The sequence below is a fragment of the Nomia melanderi genome, chromosome 3 (assembly GCF_051020985.1).
Source record: "Nomia melanderi isolate GNS246 chromosome 3, iyNomMela1, whole genome shotgun sequence".
Taxonomy (NCBI): domain Eukaryota; kingdom Metazoa; phylum Arthropoda; class Insecta; order Hymenoptera; family Halictidae; genus Nomia; species Nomia melanderi.
In genome coordinates, this window is record NC_135001.1 from 21,941,793 (window position 1) to 21,965,582 (window position 23,790).

At 40.7% G+C, this 23,790-nt stretch overlaps 1 protein-coding gene across 2 annotated transcripts in view; it reads left to right on the top strand.

Moving 5' to 3' along the window:
* The window catches only part of Atg16 (Autophagy-related 16), a 338,482-nt gene that overhangs the window by 252,135 nt on the left and 62,557 nt on the right, over positions 1 to 23,790 (top strand). The window contains exon 10 of one of the 2 annotated variants that reach the window (XM_076366003.1): positions 23,538 to 23,633. The exons of the other annotated variant lie outside the window; for it this stretch is intronic. Coding sequence (XP_076222118.1) covers positions 23,538 to 23,576 — 39 coding nt within the window. The 3' untranslated portion in view covers positions 23,577 to 23,633. Of the gene's footprint in view, positions 1 to 23,537; positions 23,634 to 23,790 lie in introns of those variants that run through there. 2 annotated transcript variants of the gene reach the window in all.

Sequence of the window (23,790 nt, forward strand, 5' to 3'; positions counted from 1 at the left end):
GGCAAAACAGATAAAAAGGAACCGGTTGGCCGGGAGCGGCCGGGGGTTAGGGGACGTCGGGGCTGAGCGAAACCGCCTAAAGAGCAAAAAGATCGGGGTAGCCTGTCTTCGAGAGTATCACTATGTTTCACTTATAATCATAATACACTCGAGCCCCCGCGTCTCAACCCTCTGCGGTCCGAAGTGTCCTTGGTTTCTCACTTTGAGGTTCACGTTAGTTTCTTCAGTTACAGTTTGATGTCACGTTCTGTTTATTTATTCGAGAATATTTGGGAGTCATTGAAATGTTACCTTTAACCCTTTGCACTCGGGAGGCGCCTTTCAGTCGCCAGCTGATTCGACGCAGCAAACTTATAAAATTCTAAATTCAATATTAAATAAAATAGTTCTGTCCCTTAATTTATATACGATAAGCAATCGCGTTAATTGCGAAAAATATCGTTAACATTTAGTCAGAAAGTAATGAGTATTTGTAATGAAAAATATTATATATTTTATATATATTAGTTCATTCGAATTCAAAGTAAATATTATTCCTCTCTAATCACCTATTACACTTAAAAGGAAACATAGGCATAAAGTATGCTTAGAATGTTTCTCGTTTCCCAATAAATTATTAACGACAAAGTAGCCGTATCGATCAGAGTTGAGAAAGAGATCATAGGCCGAGGGGTTAACACCGCGGTGAATATCGCACGGCGGCTGGGAAGGACGTGGCCTTCGAGGGATGGCGAACGGAGGGACGGGAAAAAGAACGATGACGCGCGGCTTTCGAGCCGGGACGGAATTGAAGCTGCGGTTGCTTCTTGCCGCAGCCGTTGTCACTGGAACACTGGTTTGCGGATTCCCTCGTTTACACCCTTCAAGCAGGCGACCACTCTTAATCGCGCCTTTCTTTGTCCGATGCAAATTGAATGCGCGCCGCCCGGTACTCCGCCAGCGGCTCGACCTGTTCCGGTGATCTTGTCCGGCGACCTACAAGCAAAACATCGCCGCCTGGACTACCCGTCATTGGTTACACGCGTTTTCGTGGTTGATGGTTGCTTCTTCGCTCGCTACCCTACACGATCCAACCCAGAAAAAGTTTGCCCACAATGTAGCTGAACGCCGCGGCGGAATTTTTCCTAGGTTTCGTCGATGCAGCTAATTTCGCGTTGCTGAGAGTTGATAAAGGGTTCTTGCCTGTCGTAATTTTCAACGGCGGCGGCGGCCGCGGCGGATCGCGCCTGCGGTTTTCGGTTTTCTCGGTGCCTCTCAGTTCGCAAGCGCAACTTTCTTTCGGCCGAGCGAGGCTACGCCTTTTTTGCTTTTTTCGTTTCCGGAGGAGACGGATAATATTTGCTCGGCGGAAGATGCGTTAGGACTGCGTTCTCTTTGGGTATCGCGGGACGTTGTCGATTTAGTTCTTGCCTGGTCGTAAGCGGCCGTGTAAGGATTACTGTGCAGTTTTTCAAAGTAGACTTCGCGTTCATCGTTGTACATTTTCTGTGAAGTTCGAATGCTGACCTAGAAATAGTATGTTCTTAACGGTATTCACATTTGTTCAGGAAATGTAAATTTAGCGTTTAACCAGCTTTAGTTCTGCATGCAACGAAACTCCGCAAATGTAAATGAAACTTGTCTCTGCTGTTGACTATTATTATTCAACAGCTGAAGAAGTGTAATTTACTTCGTTCTACTTTAACCCTTTGCACTCGAGAGGTGACTCAGTCACCACTTGATTTGATACAGCAAAACTATCAAGTTGAATATTTAGTATTTCAAATTAAACTTTGTATCGCTATGTGAAATATTTAAATAAAGCTTTGCTTAATTTATCTGTGAATCATCAAATTGGCTTCAAACAATATCGTCTATATCTCGTTGGGAAATGGATATTTCTATTGAAAAACTTTCGAGTGCAAAGGGTTAATAAACGCTGCTTCATTTCACAAATTCATTGAGCGGACCGAATTATAAATTGAAATGTTTATTTAACCAGTTAACTGTTTGACGAGTATACACGTCATCGAAAAGCTTGACACGGTACCAATTCTTTCAGCGATTAATTCTCTATTTTTTCACATAAACTTGTAATTCTTTGTTTCGCTTTGATCTTTCATTAAAATATACTCTACGCGCATTCGTCCTGCGTCCGATGAGTACACGCTCCATTTTATTATTTTTTCCAGCTAAATTCCACAGTTAACTGGTTAGTAATTAAGTCAGAGGAGTGTGTGGCGTTAATCAATTTACGTGTTGGGTATAATCGAATGCATGGAACGTTGACATTTTACCAATATCTTTTCAATATTTCGAGACGTGCTTTCGTATCTGAAAGGTCACGTCTAGGGTCAGTAGGATCGTCTCTATTTTCGCAGTACCATTACGAAACGTCGGCCACGATCCGACTGCGCCGCGAAGCGGGCGCAGAAGCGCGGAGCTCGGAAACAAGCCGAAGATAAAGCGATTCAATTTCACCCGGTGGGGGCATTCGACACATTAACGAGGTGGCAATAAAACGAGGAGGAATCGTTCAGGTAGCTGGTTATATTAATTGGGTCCAGCGGTCGGACTCTTTCGCGGAATCACGGTAAGATCCGTGCGAAATAATTGCGAGCGTGACCGTCAGTTTTACACGTAACTGATTTGCTCCATTACAGGTGTGCGCCTCGCTATTGAATAATTTATACGATCGAAAGCCGCCGGTGGGTGGTACCATAAATCAAGGGAGCACTATCGATAGAATGTAGAAACGGCAACGGACTGGTATTCGCACATGTGGGCGTATATAAATAAGACAGCGTGTCGATCTAATCGATCTGCCGTGGAACGTCCGTGCATGAAGCTGACGCAGGCTGATGAACCCTCCGTGCTGTTTCGAGCACGTTACGTTGCAAGTTGCGCAATCATCTGTTCGCGCAGCTCGTACCCTTCGTATTAGCTTCGACAAGGAGCAACTTTTGATCTTCTTGTCGCGATGCTTACTTAAATATCTTCCTTTTTCGTTCTCGCGCTGGAAACCAAAACGCTTGAGTTCGTTGGAACTTCGTTAGAATGTTTTCGTGAAAATTTCTCGGTTTCAAGGACATCGATTAAACATCAATCTGTTCGATGAATGGAGATCCGAAGCAACTTTTGATTTTCTTATCACGATGCTTCCTTAAATATCTTCTTTTTTCGTTCTCGCGTTGGCAAGTCGAAACCAATCATTTTGACTGGTACAGTAGTTCTAGTGTTAAATAACTATAAGAAGAACAGGTATAGAATTTACTATTTATTTAATCTCAAACTATCTAGAACAAGATCTTCTGAGAACTTTCGGTATTAATTTTCAGTCGTTATCGAGAATTGTCGTTCTCGCCGTAAAACACACCGTCAAACTCGTCGTCCGATTCCATCTCCGTGACAAAGTTCACGTACCCGGAGATTTGTAACCACAATCACTTCTGTCCTTGGATTACCTTGGTCCAGGTAGTTTATAATTTTCTTCCGCGGAGAAATCGAATGTTTTCTTTTCCCGTCTCTGTCGAGCACCATCGCCTCGGCCTTCTCACTTTTGCCGTGCAGCCGATTACGCTAAGTGTATTGTTTCTGAGGTCGACGAGGAACGACCTCTCTAAACAGAAATTATCCGGTAAATGACTTGTTGCAGCATTCGAAAATAACATCTAGTTTGCGAACTCCTCGGTTGCGGTTGCCACTCGCAGATGCATCACGGAATACACAATGTTCGCGGAGTTAAACGGTAGCCAGCGATTTTTCTCGCGAACGACAAACAAATGGAAAAAATGAAACGGAAACTTATGATTTAATGTTCCGTGTTGCGAACTAGTACAATACGTATAATGAATTTATCGAGCACACTATGAAATTCTGTACGAAAATTTACAACTACGATTATGCGGCGAATAATCTATGATAAATCTGACACGCGATCAACCTTCCAACTTTTATTCGATAAACGTTTCGAGTAAACGTGTAAAATGCTCGCGTTGCGTGGAATAAAGTTTTATTATAATAATAATGTCAAATAATTTGTATTATCAGAGTATTATATTATATAATATCAACGAATGTTGAATCAATATTAAACTGAAATCTATACAATTTTCTCTTGTGAACCCTTTTTGCTTCAAAACACTGAATAGTATTCCAGATGTACAGCCAAAGTGGAGACCGCGGCAAGATTAAAGTGCTTTTGATCAATAATCAATGAGACACACTCGTAAATATCGGCAGAAAAATATCAAACGTGTACTCTAAAATTCAGAGAAGTTCACTTGAATAGTCGAGTACACAATCGAACGAGACACGCGGTGCGCAGAAATAAATATCGTCCGAGATTCGCTTAATAAAAAGATTCACAAATAAAATATACTATATTATTCATTGTCTTCTATAATTTCTTGAGTTCCCTAAAATTTCACAAAGTTGCTTCGGATCTTCATTCTTCGAACAGATTGATGTTCGATTGATGTCCTTGAAACCGACAAATTTTCACGAAAACATTGTAACGAAGTTCCAACGAACTCAAACGTTTTGGTTGCTTTCTCATCAATCTTCGAAGCATTAAATATTCGAAATGATTTTGAAAATAAATAGCTTCATTTGAGTACTATAATGAATGTATGAAAAAACTGAAAATAATCTATTGTTACAATTTTTGTGGGAATTGCATATTAATCGTATTAAATGCTCGGTAGTTCTAGTGTTAAATTGGTGGCATTCGTTTTGCTGTTTTCATTTTGCTGTCGTGTTACGAATCTATTGAGAACAGTAGCATTCTGATAAAGATTGTTCGAAAACTATGATGATTTCTAAATTGTGAAATCGAGTGTTATTTTAAATACTCTCAGAGTATTTTATAATGTGTAAATTATGTACGACTGTTTCTATTTTCCCTCGAAGCAGTTCAACTTTGTACATCTCGTAAATCTATGAATTTTAATCGTAAAGTCAATCGGTTCGTTTTCCAATCGATCCTTTCGATTTTATGCCAGCGAAATATAAAGGAATCTTACGCACTCGTTACACGGATGAATAGATATTTATGACGGTATTAACTTGAATGAATTGTGACTAATTGAATCGCGAAATTTGATTATTGTACTTCATTCACGTGGGTCAGCAATTCGAAAACGTTTCGCCGGTAATGAAATGTCAATTTCAGACTTTCGGAAGTTGCGCGCGATTTAATTATTGCTAGTCGCCGTCAGCGTCTCGATTCCGACTAAATTTCAAATGGGAACTATTAAATCGATTACTAGTTCGCATCCGTAGTTGTGCCCCGGATAAAGCGGGGCGAAATTGCCACGTCCGAATGTATGTATGGATTTCAAACACGTACAAGTTTCTATACTTTCGTTTAAACTTTCATTTGATTCGAATTCGTTGTAGCGTTCGCCACGTTGTTATCGCTCGGCAACATTGCTACAATATTTCCAACTACGTTTTTTCATTCTATACAAATTTCTCAATAATTCGGAGATTGTTCGAGAATTTAATTTAATTTAATTTTGAGAAATACGATTATTCGAATATTTATATATACAACATTTTTAATCGAACCAGCAATTAATGCGAATTCGATAATTTACTATATTCTTTACGATCACGTTATAATATTCCTATTTGATGGAAATTTCTCATCAATTGCAATTGCAAACTATTTGATTCGCGAACGCGTAATATATCCGATACTGTCGGCGTACCATGTGTAATAACGTCAAACAAGCCGATTAATCCAAAATTATGCGAATTTCTATTAGATAAATTTCATTTTATTTACGTCTATTATTAACCGATCCGACTCGATTCGCACGAAATTAATCAGAACCGATCATTAACGATCGATCGTAACAATGAAATATTAATCGGCTACCTTGCGTCTGACAACGTCAAAATATTTGCAACTGTATTTGAGTAAATGCCCGGGGAACGGCTGAAAATTCCCGTAACAGCATCAGCTCGCCTCGCTCGGTTCTCCTTTTTCGCCGTCTACCGTGCGGCCGGGAGTTATTTTAACGAGATTAATTAAAGTGGCATACGAAGCCCCTGGCAAAGGACAGTGTCTTCCTTTAGCGCATTCATTGTAGTCTTAGTGGTAATTTCGGAATGATGCGGTAGCTTTCTCTTTTGACAATGGTTTCTTGTTCTCGTGCTAATTACAAAACCGTCGCGCGCGATTCGCGATAAAGACCTCTTTGATGTTTCCTTTATTCCGGCGAACATATAAATTACATAATTCATTCTTCCCTGGATTTTTCCTTTACCGGACCCAAAGGCGTCCGTAATCTTCCTCGTATTTCAGCTTATTACAATTTTAATCCGCGTTCACGTCCGTGAGTTATTCCCGGGTCACCTTTTTACTTTCGCTTCACGGAAGCGAGATATCCGCGTAAACGACAAGACGAATGCAAAAAAAAAATGAATGTACACCGTAAAGTTAGGGGAGAAACTGTCAAATCTTTATTCGAGTTTTTTACAGGGTGTTGCTCTTTTATAAATATTACGATTTTCATGTTTCTCTTGAATTATTGTTAGACAAACTGTAATTACTGGAAGACAGTTTTGTTTCTTAATACGTTGAATGCCATGGGGGTCGCCGGGGTCACCAAATCGAATTACTATAGTTCACTCAATGAAACGAGGATTATATGAAAACATGTCTATATTATAAATAATGCTATATAATATAGTGACATTCAACTAGACGAACGTGGAATAGTAATAATGCAATTCGATCGAATGATTTAATATTATACTTTTTCTATTCGGCGTGTTTTCCTCTGTGAAATCGTGCGGCATTCAACGTATTAACACTAGGTTTATGAGACGCGTCAATTTGACGCATATTGAATTTTATAAAGGTTAATAATAAATGATTAAGTCTATTTTGATTGGGTAAATGATTAAGTCTATTTTGATTGAAGCAATTGCACCAGTGAGTATCTTGATCGTCTATCTTCCAATCTCCGATTTTCAAGATCTGAATCAACGAATATTAACCTCTTAACTTACACGCTCGAGTTAATTCGAGCCGGCTGAACAGGCCAAACTGTGAAAATAACAATGTGAAAGCAAAGAAAAAAAATCGTTTTATTGATATTTATCGTTTACATGGGATTGTAAGCTATAACACGTATTTATTCAAGAATATAGCCTTTTTCCATGGAACCAGAGCGCAGTATATCAAAAATGATCTTTTTTGGCCGGTTCTTTAAAAAAAAAACTGCGTTAAGGGGTTAATTTTTCTATGGGCAATAAAAGCAAGCTGGGCAAGCTGCACAATAAACGTCCGTAAATCTGGTGTTAATCTTGTTTTCTATTTCATTACAAACGACAGAGCCTTACAAGAGAAACTTTCCTAACGGATATTTGAAAATTTGCGGAGAAATGTTCGACGATCCGTTCCCCGGGTATTTTCATCGAAGTATCGGTTCGACTCGGTCGTAATGAACGCCGAAGAAAAAGCCGCGGATCGTTCAGCGATCCTTAATAACGTGGCCGTGTCAAAGTTGTCGGAGGTCGCCTGTAACGAAACGCAATGTTCTTCTCCCTAACACAAAGAATCCAATTTCGTCTGTACAGTTTCGCGCAGCGGAACGACAAACGTGGTGAGGTCAAACAGAAGACAATGCCGCCTGAAACTTCGTCTCTCCTTTAGAGAAACTTTGTCTTTGTATGCGGATCAATTAGACTGAATTCGTCGAACTTCGCCCGCGCGACAGCCACTCCGCACAACAGTCGTTCAGGGCGCTGTGACTTTTCACCGTGACAGAACCGTGAAAGCCACTTCCCGATATAACCGACCCGCCGCCACTTCGTACACATGTCGATAATCACGGAATCATCGAGTCACTTTTGACGTATCCTTTAACCCAGTCCATAGTACCGCGAGCAACATTCCCATGAACTAGTTTTCAACAACGATAATTAGACGGAAACGCGATTCTCTTGGTCAGGGTTTGAATTTAGTTAAATAGACTGCAAATGCGTATGCATATATGCAATCGCAGTATACATTCGCGGGCACTAATTCTCAGCGATGTTAATTAAATTGAAACATATTCTCCTAGTTAGAGCTTCAATAAAATCTAGATTAAACAAAATTGTTATTTAATATTACGAAATGTTTAATTCTGCTTTATTCTGTAGAATTTTCTGTTTTCAAGTATTTTGTAACGTGGATGGAATTGGTAACCTATTGAACGTCGAATAAAGTTATTACCAAAAGAAGCTACGTTATAATTGAATATTTACGAAATTTTACTGCTTTTGAAAATATTACTTTCGAAACTGAAGTTGATGGACATTTTAATTAACGTTGGAAATTCTAAATGTGCTTTGAATTACCCTGAGTCTATATGAAACACAAAGTAAATAATTGCAATTTGTAGAAATGTTTAGTCTCGTTACACGAATTTCTAGTGAATGAAAATTGTGATACTATTGAATCTTTGAATAATTATTAGATGTTAGACTCTTCGAGTTTAAAGTCAATTCGAGAAGAGACGATTACGCGGACTATTCAGTAATAATATTCAGTCTCATCAAAGCACTCTAATTAGTAGGATACGCAAGAAGGTCTCTCTCTCTCTCTCTCTCTCTCTCTCTCTCCCCCTCTCTCTGTGTGTTTGTGTGTGCGTGTGTGTGGGCGTTTGAGATTATATCTACGTCTAATAAGCACGTTCAGTAACTATCAGCTTTCTTACTTACCCTTCAGAGTCACGACAGGGAAAGATTGATCACCAGGATTACTCGAATAATATTCCCAATACTAATTAGCTGGTACAACGAGCAGTCTATTAATCTTTGCAGAGTTTCAGTAAACAATTGCGTTGGTAAATACGTCAGACAATTTGCATTGTCTTGACTTTACTCGAATAAATAGAAACAAGCCTTTTCGTTTCCAAAAATAGAATTTTTTCAAATCTGTTATAGGTAATATAGTAGGTATTTTTTTCAAATCTATTATAGGTAATATAGTAGGTATTTTGTTCAAATCTACTATAGGTAATATAGTAGGTATTTTTTTCAAATCTATTATAGGTAATATAGTAGGTATAATATAGTTAAATATTTTACTTTAGAAACTCACTGCAAAGTCTAGTGTGTAGTATTGGTTCAAGAAAATCATTAAAATATTCTCTTAGGTATTTGAAATTTCGATACTCGCTATTGGCATCGAAATCAGTACAGATATCTTTTCCTCCTAGAAGCAACCATTTTCAGTACTATTTATCATCAGCACTATCTATATCTATCATAAACATTTCTCTGATATCTATATATACGCGCACATATTTATGATATTCAACAGAAATTGCTACCCGTGCTTTCGAACAAAGAATGCCCTCTTCTTTTTCTTTAATTGCTAATCGAATCTCTTGTTGGCCAGTGCGTGATTTTATGGCTCCATAAAGTTTCGTTATAAAATAAACGGCTTAGATTATATTTATCCCTCAGCTCAGCCTTATTGGTACCAATCTGATCCTCTATCGAGGAATGTAATCTGAATCCGTTATATTAATTATACATACACCCATTATCGGGTTTAACAACCGGCCGGCATTAAGCGAATTAGAAACTGAAATTCTTCAACCGCCGACGTTTTGTTTGCGGTGTTTTTTAACAATGCAGGTGAAACTGGCCGGTAATACTCGCCCAGCCGGAAATATAGACATTAAACCTAAGAACATCGCCGAGTCAATGAACATTTATCTCACAGCTATTTTATATATAGTGACCTATGTGAATGGGTGCACCTAAATGCGTCTATTAATTAGAATACCATAGAAAAATTCCGCGAAGCGCATAAAGAGAATTACGGCGCGTACGCGGGGGGAAGTACCGACGACCCAGAAATCTCTCGAACAGAAAGATCCCGCGAAAAATCGTTCGCCATCGTTACGCGCGTCCGATAGAGCAGCGTAACTTTACACCGAGAGGTTTTTCTGCGCCGTCGTAAATAACAGAAATACTTAGGCGTTCCCATTTACACGACCGCGTTCCCCATATGAAAAATAATCAAATACAAACGACACGTAATATGTATTAAGTTCGCAGTCCAGCTGTAGCCAATAAAATCAACGTCAAGCGTTTCATCGACGTTCAGACGGACGAGGTCTGACGCGGTGAAGGATCCTTTCCTGTTCGCAACGCTTCACCGAAATTCTTCCGAACGATGTATTCTCCCGTTCGTGGGAAGCGATGGAATTGTCCTGCGCGCGTATCCTCCGTGAGAACGCGGCTTGATTGCAACGCGAGATTTGTCCCTCGAGCGTGCGATTATTAGCTTGCGGCCGCGAGTTTTTCCGGCGCGGCGTGGCGCGACAGCTTCTCCCCTTTCCTCGATATTTCACCGGTGCGTGCGCGGGTCGACGGGCTCCGCTGGAAATTCGTCTCCCCATCGTTCCGTCGGTGTCTCGGCCATTCGTTTCCGGCGACCAAAAAGAAGCTCGGGGTGTCTGCAAAGCGGTAAATAAATCGATGGATAAACGGGTCGACGCTTGTACGCGCGTGCTAGAGTGCTAGTGCATAAGAAATTTATCGACGCGTTCTCGGCTATCATGGCACCTACACGGACACGTACCGGGTGCTCCCGAAACGGGGCACCGAAATTCAATACCGAAATTCAGGGAACATTACAAACAGCGTACGCACTGGACGCAGGATTCGAGTTCGATCGGTTGAAATAATATTTCAACTCCTTCTCTTGTTCCTTATCAAACTCGTAACAAGTAGTCGGTCGCTATCAATGTTCAATAAGGGAAGAAAAATAATGTATTCGTTGTTCGAGTCGACTGCAGACGCGGAACGGCGCGCAGTCGAGTAGCAGTGGATTTTCTTGCAATCGAATAATATTTGCCGAGGGGTACTGCCTCGCTCCGAGGCGGAGCGCTCGAAACATCAACATTTGCTGATCAATTTGTCAAGGAGGGCACTTCCCGCGCCGGGACGCCGGCGCCGAATTTCGGGAGCCACCTTGTATACATACAGTCTATTCCCCTTTAAATAGGCATACGGGGGGTAAGTGTATAAGTGCCGATGTACACGTACACACGTGCATTCGGAAAATCACTATTCGCAAAGTGGATTCGTCCGACCTTAATACGGTCGACGTGGGGTAGGTGAATCTTTAACGAGGCCTCTTGTCGGAATTTCTCGGGGACGGTGACGGGAGCATGCAGGAGGGCACAAGTAGCCGGCTACGACTTCCTGTATGTTGGAAATGTCGTCGCCTTTACCCAGTCTCCTCGTCGAATGGAATTCATTCCGATCGAGTAAGCAAAGCTCGTTGTGACGAGGAAATACGAGTCGTGTTACGTGTACGGCTAGACGTTCTGATTTCGGTGCATGGGATCGTTCCCATTTCGGACGCGCCAACTTCCCTCCCAGAGATCAACTTGGGGGCAATCTGCGGAAACGTTTTTTCGGTTCAACGATCGCCCCGGGAATTCCCGTGAATTTCTTATTCCCCAATTTACAATTTGCCAGACCGGTGTCTAGATACACGCCGATGAGCAATTCGCTGTTTCCTTAATCGGACACCGATGCGTTTTACATTCACCGTCACCGAGAACAACGGAGAATATTGACCCTTTGAACTGCGTAGGTTCCAATATTGTACCAGGAATAATATTAGATATTTTAATGAATCTTAAAGAATGTTCGCGAACGCGTCCGCGACGAGGTTCGCCGGATTTCGTTCTTGACCTCGCGTTTCACGCTCGAACTCTACTTTTTACAGTGATAGGGTAATGAGGTTGTTGATTTCACTTTTAAAAGTATAATGTTGAAGTAATACAGTGATTTTAATGGTTTTACCAACACAGAGGTTGATTTTGGATGCTTGTCTACGTTTGTTGTTGAGGGGCCAAACAGTTTTCAAATTTTGCACTAAGAAGGAAAATGAAAGATCCAAGAAATGTTATAGCATTTTTCATTTTCGCTAGGGATAATATAAAAATTGCAGTTGCTGATAGATTACAAAACCATCTGGAGTGCCAAAGGTTAAACGTTGCTTGCATGTTTTTCTCTTCGTTCCTCGCGTAACGGGAATCGTATTAACGAACAGGTCTTCATATGGTTTCGTGGAAAGTGAGATTTCTCCGTTAACGTGAAATGGGAAATTCTAGCGCACATACTGCTGCGGATCTTCTGCATTTATTTCAATCCGACTGGTATGAGACTCGTTGTCAGTATACTAATGAGTTCAGTCGAAATTCAGTGAGGTTTTCATGGAATTTTCGTTAACGAAACGATCCACGGAGGAATCAAATTTTTACTCGACCGGAATTTCGATAGAATTTCCTCGTGGACCATTGGAAGCTTTATAAAATCATCGTGCTGAGTAATCGAGTCGTTTGATTTAAATGCTTGATACTAAATATTGGAGAATCCTCCGTGGGAGATGCAATAGATGTGATAACGTCAGAATTTTATTGGAAATTGTGAGGTATAGGACAATTTCCCTCCTACGAATTCTTCTGTTTCCGATGGTTCCATTACTCGGATACTTTGTACTATCTAGCACATTCTCCGTACTTTCCTTCGATTTAGAAAGAACTCGGTATGGGAACTGTCCCGAATAGCAGAAACGTGCGCGAGTGATACGCCCGCCGTCGTCGAAAAGAAATTTATTACACGTTTGTTAACATTCGCGGACGTTAAAGATCAAACAGCAAGATTCACGTACACGCGGGGGAATGGCAGCAACGAAGAAAAAGTTCCATCGGAACTCAAAGTTTCAAAGAAGCAATATCGCCGAGTGAGAATTATGAAACAGTAAGGACACGATAAAACCAGAATTTTTTAATCTGTATCTCAAGTTGCCGCTCGAGACTATTTTACGTCCCCTTCGTAGAAATAACTTCCCTTCGTCTTAATGAGGATTATATCAAGGAAGACTAATTATTTAAGACGGAGACGAAGTATTAAAGCTCTTACGGCGCAAAAAACAGTTTCGAACAAGAACATCGTGTAATCCGTGAAACCGCTCGAGGTGTATGAATACAAGGAAAAATGACGGGAAAAGTTTTTTCCCGACGAGAATCACATTATTCCTTGCTTCATTTTTGTTCGTACTCTCTGACCATTAGAAGCGACTCGAAACTTTTCGAGCTGTAACGAAGATGAATTTCGAACGCGCGGAAATTCGGTGGACGAAAGGAAGAGTTTCGAGTCATCTGCTTCTAGAAATTGATCACCTGGCAGGAAATATACAATCATTGAAACACTTTCACTGTTCGAGAAGCAGTGACCCAAATTGTTCCATTTGAGTTTTATGAATCTTTGACGCAACAATCATCCATCTTGGTGTACCAACATTTTTGTAACGTTAATAAGTAAGAGTTTAGAGAATGTCAACGATCAAAGTTAATGTACCGAACGACCACTATAATGGTGAGTCACTCAAAATTTATTCGATGTCGATACCGATGATAGCACCGAACTTCCACGCGTGATTGAAAAATTCCGTTTCCACGAAAAATCGGTTAACGGAGAACCCGCGCAATTAGAAGTTTCGATTTAATTACTGGAATAAAGGGTGCCTTGCTAATAACTCCGTTCTCTCTGTGCGATTAAAGTCCGCCGAGTCATTTTAAATCTGCTCCTACGTCGAGTGCGTTGCGAATCGAATTCGTTCCTTCTGACTCTCGAATCTCGTTACAGCCGCCACTCTATTACCTTTTTTTGCCGGGTCCTTCCTGTATAGTAATGGGATATAACAGTGACGCAACGCGATCTCTCTTAACAGTTTCGTCGTGTTAAATATTTCATTGTATCTGTAAATTACAGTAACAGGATCGTAACTGATGAAGAAAATATATACGCCACAGGCAGTATTTAGAGGAATACAAATAATTCTATTGAATAATTCGCGAACACATTTCCCCTCAATTTTATCGGGAAAAATGGGAAACTTATTAACCCTTTGCACTACAGTTTTTCACCGGAAATATTCAATATTTCAATGAGATACAGACATTTTCTTAGATTGAAGACTTGAATTTGTGATCTCTGTGACAAGATTTTGTGACTTGAAAGTTACAAAATGCATTCGTTTGATGAAATTATTGAAACTATCGAATACATTGTTGATTCGTATTCATATGTGGATACTTATTAATTTTGTACTGCATAGATTTTGTTATAATCATGAACAAAAATTCGGCCCATAGAGGGTTAATATTAAATATCAAAGTTCACAGTTTTGCTGCGTCGAATCATTTGATGACTTAGGGGCGCCCCTGGAGTGTAAAGGGTTAAAGTTCATTTAACTTATCGCGTTTTGAGATTCAAGGGGATTTTTGGTAAGAATATACGTTGTGTAACGTTTGTTTCAGCAATCTTTGTAATTTACGATTCATCTCCGATCTTCGAATTAAGCGAACAACCGCGCGATTTTACAATCTTGGGCTCCAGTAAATTTGATCTTGTTCGACTGATTGCGAGAAAGAGAAGCTGCGGGATTAGCGGGAAATCTTGAGATTCGCAACGTACGAGCTAACCCCTAAAGGTTATCTAGTCGGATTCACACGTTTTACAGTATCGAGACGTTTTTACTATGTGTTACATCGCGGGGAGTAGAATATTGAAAATATCAAGATCTCAAGTATTTACTGTACGACGTATCTATTATGTTCCGAGCACGTATTCACCCATGGGAACGGGCGAACGTACCCGCGCCGCATACATTAGCGAGGGAATTCTCGGTGTTGCAATCAAAAGCAATCTAGGCATCGTTACATTTTGAGGAACGTTTTATGATCCATTTATATTCAACGCTCGAAATAATGACTTTCGGAAATTTGGAATTTCTCCTTGGTTCATTTCGTTCTATTTACAGTCCGCATTGTCAAAGAAGAATATCACGTCCGTGCTTATTATCGACGATAGAGGAGAATATTACTATGCAAAAACTGAAATGATTCAATAAATTTATCTATGACATTTATCATATTTGTGTTTTATAATTTAACCCTTAGCACTCCAGATGGTTTTCTAATCTATCAGCAACTGCAACTAGTTTTTACGGTATCCCTAGCGAAAATGAAAAATGCTATAACATTTCTTAGATCTTTTATTTTCCTTCTTAGTGCAAAATTTGGACGCGTGAAAAATCTAATAATTGTAGGGCAGTTTCTAAGATTCTTTAAAATATCTAATATTATTCCTGGTGCAATATTGGAGCCTAAAGAGTACAAAGGGTTAATGATTCGTTTTGAATAATTATTGTAGTAGAATTTCTTTGATTAATCAGTTTGCTCTGTAGTGTTGATGACTACTTTTTTGTAATGTTCTCAGAAGATCTTGTTCTAAATAGCTTGAGATTAAATAAATTGAATTGAAAGTTCTCAAAAGATCTTGTTCTAAATAGCTTGAGATTAAATAAATAGTAAATTCTATATATGTGCTTCTTATAGATATTTAACACTAGAACTACCGTACCAGTCAAAATGACTGGTTTCAATTTTTTTGTTTAGCAAATATTGATACCTTCGAAGCATTGAATATTCGAAATGATTTTGAAAATAAATAGTTTCATTTCAGTACTATAACGAACGTCTGAAGAAACTGAAAATAATCTATTGTTACAATTTTTATAGGAACTGCATATTAATCGTGTTAAATGCTCGGTAGTTCTAGTGTTAATGCACTTGCGTATCTCTTTGAAAATTTAAAACTTATCATTTCACGTGCACTAGTGTATAAATACCTAAATACATTTCGCGGTAAACCGTAATGGTTATCATCGAATTGCATAACTCGAATAGAGTGAGAGTGTCTCCCTCAGGATATTAACACGGAATTCAAATTTAGAGGTTGCGATATGAAACGGATAACGAAATAAAAGCTGTTAGATATAAACAGATTCGTTATTGCCTTTATAATTTCCAATCAATCACTTTCACGTCACACAGAATCTCTCTTTATTTCGACGTTTGAAAAGTAAATTACAATAACTGAATTCGCGTATCAAACACATGTAGCGATCTCCAAAAATATCGATCACTTTCTCATTTTACCAATTCATACAATCAGCAAATATATACAATCTCATACCTTTCTAATTACTTCTTTATCTCCAAGTTTGATTACAGTATTCCCCATAAAAGCACGCATCCGCGTCTCAGCTCGCCTAGCTCCTCCTTCCAAAGGGGATCGCGAAGAATTTATTGAAATTCGGCGTCCTCTTAATTACGCTTATCGGTAACGCAACGCGAACCGTTACGGGCGGCCGTGTTCCCGGCGATTTCCTTGTTCCGTAACGATCGTGCTCCGTGGTTCCCTCGCGGAGCGTTTACAGCCCGGCCGGTATCAGAAACGAGCCGATCGCGGCAGTGTCGCGAAACCGTGTGTAGATTTCCGTGGTACAATTTGTAACAGGCATCTGATATCTAAATCGTATGTAACGCGGCATTCAGAGAAAATACTCGGAACATCTGCCGGTTAAATGATAGCCTTCTAGCGGCGTGTAACGCAGCACGAAACCACTTTATCAGTGGGCTGCTTTCCTTCATGAATTCTGTATCGTATTATTCCAATCCCCGATGGTACACCTGTACCACGCCTCCGTGCCATGTAAACTATTCGTAGAGCGATCAGGAACTATTCGTAGAGGCAGAGCGGCGTTCGCCAGTGGCGAGATCGTGTGCCCGTGTATTACAGCGCGTCGGGGCCCACTCTCGGTTTCCGTATGAACATGTCGAAAGAGTGCATACACGTTTGCGAACGGTGATTTGCGTACGAGTGGGCGTTTCGAGCGGTGCCCCCACGAGGCACCGATCCACCGGAGGTTCCAGGCTTGATCGAGGAGCGAGCTATGGTAATGTGAAACATGATTGCTCACGAAGAGATAATACGTGTAATAACAATCGCATTAGCCGGCCAACATCGAGACATAGAGCTGCAGGGGATCTGGTCTTACCTGCGGAACTTGTGTTTATGTTGCGATTGCTTGTTGACCGGCATCATACCATTCGACGCGGTCCTCGAGAATTTTCAGATTGTAACAACCACGAGGCCGGACCTTGTCTCCTTGTCTCCAGCGCCATCAGGTATATTCACGAAAGAGGAATGATCGGCTAGTTGCGACGTTCTTCGCAGTTTATGCTGGTGATCGCTGGCTGTCGCGATAACCGATACATGAACTGCTGGCAAAGTGATCCAATTGTTGCGACGTGTTTCATAATTCATGCTGGATGGGTTTCGTATCGTCAAACATCGATGGCGATGGGTTTCCATGTATGACGCTCTGTCTTCTGGAGGTTCGGGCCTTATTTTTTGAGATTGTAACAACTACGAGGCCGGACCTTGTCTCCTTGTCTCCAGCGCTATCAGGTATATTCACGAAAGAGGAATGATCGGGTAGTTGCGACGTCCTTTGCAGTTTATGCTGGTGATCGCTGGTTGTCGCGATAACCGATACATGAACTGCAGGCGAGTGATCCAATTGTTGCGACGTGTTTCATAATTCATGCTGGATGGGTTTCGTATCGTCAAATATCGATTGCGATGCGTTTCGATGTATGACGCTCTGTCTTCTGGAAGTTCGGGCCTTATTTTTTGAGATTGTAACTATGCGGCCGGTCTGATACGGTGCAATGGTTGCGCGTTTTATGGTTCGCGATAGATCGTCGCGTTGTCCCCTTGTCAGCGCCATCAGGTATATTCACGAAAGAGGAATTGTTGCTACGTCCTTTGCAGTTTATGCTGGTGATCGCTGGCTGTCGGGATAACCGATACATGAGGAACTACAGGCGACTGATCCAATTGCGACGTGTTTCATAATTTATGCTGGATGGGTTTCGTAACGTCAAACACGCGATTCAGTATAGTTGCAGAGACGAATGACTCTGTGTTTTGATGTATGACGCTCTGTTTTCTGGAAGTTCGGGCCTTATCGCGGAAAAAGAATGGTCCAACGATTGTGGCATGTTTCGTGATTCATATTGGATCAACGTGTTTCGTGTTGTCTTTGCAATACAAACTGCAGCGAGAAATAACTGTACGGTTCGAATTGTTTGGGTCCAGCAGTGACAGCTCCCAAATTGTTCCATTCGCGTTTTATGGATCTTTGACGGATCGCAACGATCGTCCATCTTGGCGTACCAACGGTTTTTTAGCGTTAATAGGTAACAGTTTAGAGAATATCAACGATCAAAGTTAATGTACCGAACGACCACTATAATGGTGAGTCACTCTCGCAAGATTTATTCGATGTCGATACCGATGATAGCGCCGCTTCGAACTTCCACGCGTGATTGAATGTATCGCTGTCGTCACACGCGCACAACAGTCGTAACTTTATATTGTGTGCGTCCATAAATTCGCGCGAACATTTATACGAAAACGAAGCGGTCTTTATTATTAATGAAAACAAATTTTATCGTCGGAATAGGCGATGATTTCTTAAGCACAGACACGTTTACGACGTTGATCTTCGTGTTGAGTCTAATGCAATCAGCGAACAGCTGAAGTTAACTATACAAATTACAGAAGCAAAAGGAAATCTCTGAAAATCTGAAATTTAAATTGATTAGCCCTTTGCACTCTGAAGCTGACTCTCCAGTTACTTGATTCGATCTAGTAAAATCATCAAGCCTTGTATATAAGCTTGTAAGCTTTATACAATACATTCACGTGTCAAATAATAAAATAAATATGTTTCCTAATGTGGTATTAATGGTATTTGAATATGTTTTATTTAAAAAAAACATAGGAACAGTTAATTGAATAAAATAAAAATATTTAAATTATTAATTAAATTCTCAGGTGAACACACTTCCAACAAATTCTCAAACACACTCCGCTCTCACCACCACACTCACATTGTCCTCGCTTACCCAGAAGCCAAGAAAAACCCAGCAACCCTTGGGCCTGATCTCCATGAGTCCCTTTCTCTTTCCTGGCCCTTAGAACACTCGCTGTCCCACTGTCTTAAAACTACGATACTGCAATATGATTATATGTATAATAAGATATAGTTATAATTAGGTACGAAGTATATAATAAATGAATGAATGATGAACCCTAAACGTACCACGCGTTTTTCTAACGGATCATATCAACGGATTCATTAGTTTCAAAAAATCCCATCAATACCTCATTTGGAAATGTCGAATATTACAAAAACTCCAACGAAAACCTTTCCAGTGCAAAGGAATAAATGAGAACAAAGAGATCCAGTGCGTTCTAAAGTCTCGCGAAGTAACGAGCGACAATCGGAAATGCAACACGTGATAATATTTGCGTAAACCAAAGTGTTACGCCGCCCGTCCCGCCCCTCCCCTCTCCCCCGGTTCCCTTTCCGCTGGCCTGGACCACTCATAATTGATTGACGTCAACAAAATGAATTCGATGAACATTAGCGGGAAGCCGAGCACAGTCCATAAACTGCGATTTCGCGAATCGCAGCGCTCGAAGTAAATGCACCGGACGGGCTACATGCTTCGTTGCACCCTCGCAAATAACTTTAACCCCCGTTCCGTGGAAAATGATTACGCACCAAATAATCTGATTTTCATTCGGTTTGCTCGCCGTTTCCCCACCGAACCCACTCGTGGCCGGCCGAATCCATCGAGTGGCGGGTCGAAAAGCCTGAATGAAATCGGATAATTGGGACGGGAAGTTTCGGGGGCCGGCGACCTGCATATGTATACGCCGCGCGATCGACTTCCCGCATCGATCTGGATTCCTCTCTCGTCGCCTTTGTTTGCGCGACTTGGAATAGTAATGCCATTTCTAACTGCTGTTTCCGAGTGCTTCGGAGAAAAGCCGTCGTGAAAGTATTCCGGGATTAATCGAATGTTAACCCTTTGCACGACAGATGGTTTTGTAATCTGATCCATTTAAATTCAACGCTCGAAATAATGACTTTCGGAAATTTGCAATTTCTCCTCGGTTTATTTCGTTCTATTTACAGTCTGCATTGTCAAAGAAGAATATCACGTCCGTGCTTATTATCGACGATAGAAGGGAATATTACTATGCAAAAACTGAAATGATTCAATAAATTTATCTATGACATTTATCATATTTGCGTTTCATAATTTAACCCTGAGCACTCCAGATGGTTTTGTAATCTGTCAGCAACTGTCACTAATTTTTATGGTATCCCTAGCGAAAATGGAAAATGCTATAATATTTCTTAGATCTTTTATTTTCCTTATTAGTACAACATTTGGATGTTGGAAAATCTGATAATTTTAGGGTAGTTTCTTTAAAATTCATTCAAATATTCAATATTATAACTGGTGCAATGTTGGAGCCTTCAGAGTTCAAAGGGTTAAAAGATTAGAGCGTACCTCTTTCTTCCGAATTCTGTCTTCGTTCTGCTTAAGAAGTACTACAATTGGAAAAACAATTATTCTGCAAGATATCTTGAACTATCCATACCGTGTATCGCACGCATGCTTCTATAAAATTTATATACACGTGTTTGAGTAAGATACACGATTATTCAAAGTAAGATATTTCACTATTACCTCGTTACAGGATGGTAATTCCCTCTTTTTTTTCTAGGCAATTTATTTCCCTTGAAACGGGAAATGTTACGGAGCTTATGGATTTTCAGCTGAAACAGCTTTAGTCCATAAATTTCCATAATTGTGAAGTAAGACGTACGCTGGCGAAACGCAAAATAACGGCTTAACGAGAATCTCCTCGAGTAATATTTAGTCGCTCTTGACGAATAATACCGGAACCCTTGAAACACTCGAATGTTACGGAGATTTCTTGACCAAGAATATTATGCAACCGAAATGTATTCGCGAAATCGTTCCCTTCCTCCTTTATCCTTGGAAAATAACAGTACGAACTGTTGACCTGATATTTGCTTGCTTATCTTCAGATTCCCAACCTGCATCGTGTTCCCCATTTTTATATCATATACTCCATGAATTTCAAAGTAAATTCCTATCTAACACACAGAAGAATGCAACGTGTAACAAAGTAAAAATATACACAGATCTCCATATTAGATAAATTCAACAGACATCAATTCTCACCCGTTAAACACCAATGAAAATATCTCTCGTTCGTAAAAATCTAATTAAAATTTCAACTTCCTCCGTCGAATCTCACGCATTCGCTGCGTTATATCACTATTTTATCGGAATCGCTCGCCGCGGATCGTCACGGCCGAAAGGGCGGCTTATTTCGGTTAATTCGACGGGATAGCAGAATTTATTGAAAGTTATTCCACGAGATCGACCTTTTGTGCCCGGGAGATCCATTCTCGTTAAAAATCTCTCTTCCTCTCTGCACTTCCCTCCCTCCCTCTCTCTCTCTCTCTCTCTGGTTCGTTTTTTTGTTGGCCACCCATGTTCTCTGTCCTCACCCTCATCAGCCCGTTTTCCGTTTCTATGAGCCGCTCTCGTGCCGACCGCCACCGATTCAATATCGATGCCAGATATTTCGCGCGGCCGCTCGACACAATAATTCAGTTGAGCAGGTAATATTGGCACGGTAATGGTCGAACCATTTGGCTGTGTCGTTATGCTGCATTGGCGCTTGCCACGTTTACGGAGCTCCCGTTTTCAACTGCCTTTCCCGTCCGGCCTCTGTTCTACCCCGAGCCCCGACCCTCGCGATCGCATCGCACCCCCACAGTCGCGCGTCCGTGCACACTCGCGCGCGGATACGCTCGCCGACCCTGCATCCCCTCGTCAACCGGTTCACCTCTGACCGAACGCGTGCACCCGCCCCGGCATTTTCGCGAGGAAGCCCGGCGCAGAATGTTATCGTACGCCGATATATCATTATCGAAGCCGGCCGGCCCCGGAAATTGCGTTATTCTTAACGAACGCGCATATTTCTTCGCCGTCGACCGCGATTCCATCGTTCGACGGTATCGTGCGCGAGCCGTTTATTAAACGGTACACGGTGTCTCGATTTCGCGGGGGCAGTTCACGCGGCCGTTACGGCGCGGAATGGCCACCGGGGTGTTGTTTTCGAGTTTGTGCATCCGTTCGACTGATTCCTTTTTTCCCCACCCCTCCCCCTCGCCGCTCCCGTCGCTTTTATCCCGTTCCCTCGACTTCGCACGAGCGACGGGCCGCGTAACCGTTCGCGGCCGTTAACGTCCGCGCGGTTTAATTAACGGATTTGCGATTGCTGTTATTGGCCGAGGCCGAAAAACATCTTCCGGGAGACGTTTCCTCGACGAGCGGGCGCTTCGTACAATCCGTCGAGGGTGATTCGATTATGAGCGAGAGGTTTTTCGCCGGTTTCACGGGGAACGCGTTTTTATCGCCGCCCGTCCCTTGTTCCGTGATAGTTCCCGTCGATTAGCGGATTTCCAACTGAATCGGATAAACGTCGGTATTATTCATCCCTCGGTTAACTCGAAATCAGCTCTTTTTCTTTGGCGGAGTTATTTCATTTTCGGAGTGAACGTTGATGTTAATGAATATGGAGTGTTTTTCTTCTCGACGGTTGCTGGTAATAAAATGGTTTAGTGAATGGATTAGGATGGAGTACTTCGCGAGTAGCAGAACTTCGAGCCGGTAAATTCGTTGCTGAAGATTTGAGAAAATGAAGGTAATGCTTCAAAGTATGCTCGAACCTGAACGAGATAGTTTCGAACATTCCATGAGCACTTTGGGAAATAAAACTATATGTAGTTTGCAATAGACTCGAATCTTCGGCGAGTAACTTCGAAACTTTTATGAGTGCCTACCTCGCTAGAAATCCTGTACTCTTCGGAATCATTGTTTCTTTATCATTCTTTCAAGTATCTTTCATAGGATGTTTCGTTTTAGAGAACTTTTTTATCGCAAATTTTATTTATAAACGAACATTTTCGCCATGCTGATAATATTGTTCACGCGAAATGAGATTTCGTTGAATACTTCATTTTAGAAGTCATGAAAAATGTACGTTTTTCCTTTTTCACTTTTTTTCTACGCGATAGTGAAGACACAATATTTTTGCATTTATAATCATCATTGTATATTCAGTTAAAATTATCTTGTTTTGACTCGTTCATTATGAAAGTGTTTATGCGAATGAATTTACTGTGTATTTGTATTTGGTATTAATATAGAAATAATGGAACCTTTATCTGCAGCTGCTACCGAAAGAACATCTCTCGAGTGAATAATATTGCACAGTGTATTTCCAATTGTCTACAAGCAGCTGCAAACAGTATTACCAGGCAGTCTTTGTCTTTTTCCCTGGGTTTCTTTTGATTGGTGAATTGTTGAAGTTCTCCTCCGAGCGCATTGATTTTTCGATATAATGCAATATGAAACATCTGTTTCGGTACAGAAACATTGGTTCTGCAAATGTTTTCTCGTTCCACTCCGTTATTAAAACGCGTGAAACATGTTTGATGTATTTAAATTTTATAACTTTTCATGGAAATCCGACGTAAGGGTCTTCTTTGCGAATAATTGCGAACATTTCCAATGCGATGAACTATTTTTATTCAACTTGCGAACCGATGGATATCGATTGATTTACTCGTAATCTGTTTGTATAATGTTTTTTATGAAGAAACTGGCAAACAAGTAAATATATTATTCTTTCATCTTTTGTTACAGGTGAGTTTAAGGTTCCAAAGTTTAGCGTTGCTGCAATAGTACGAGAAACACTGAGATGTCAAGACCCTTTTCTTTCCTAAAAATTTCCCGAATATGGTAAGTCGTAATTATTAAAAATAAGGTTTTATTCGATCGTTTTTAGAAGTCTATTTTATTAAAAAATAAAGAATTTATATTAGTTTCTTTGTAAATGTGATAAACTTTCTTTTTAGACTATAAATTCTTGTTCCAAATAAATATTTATCAGAAATAA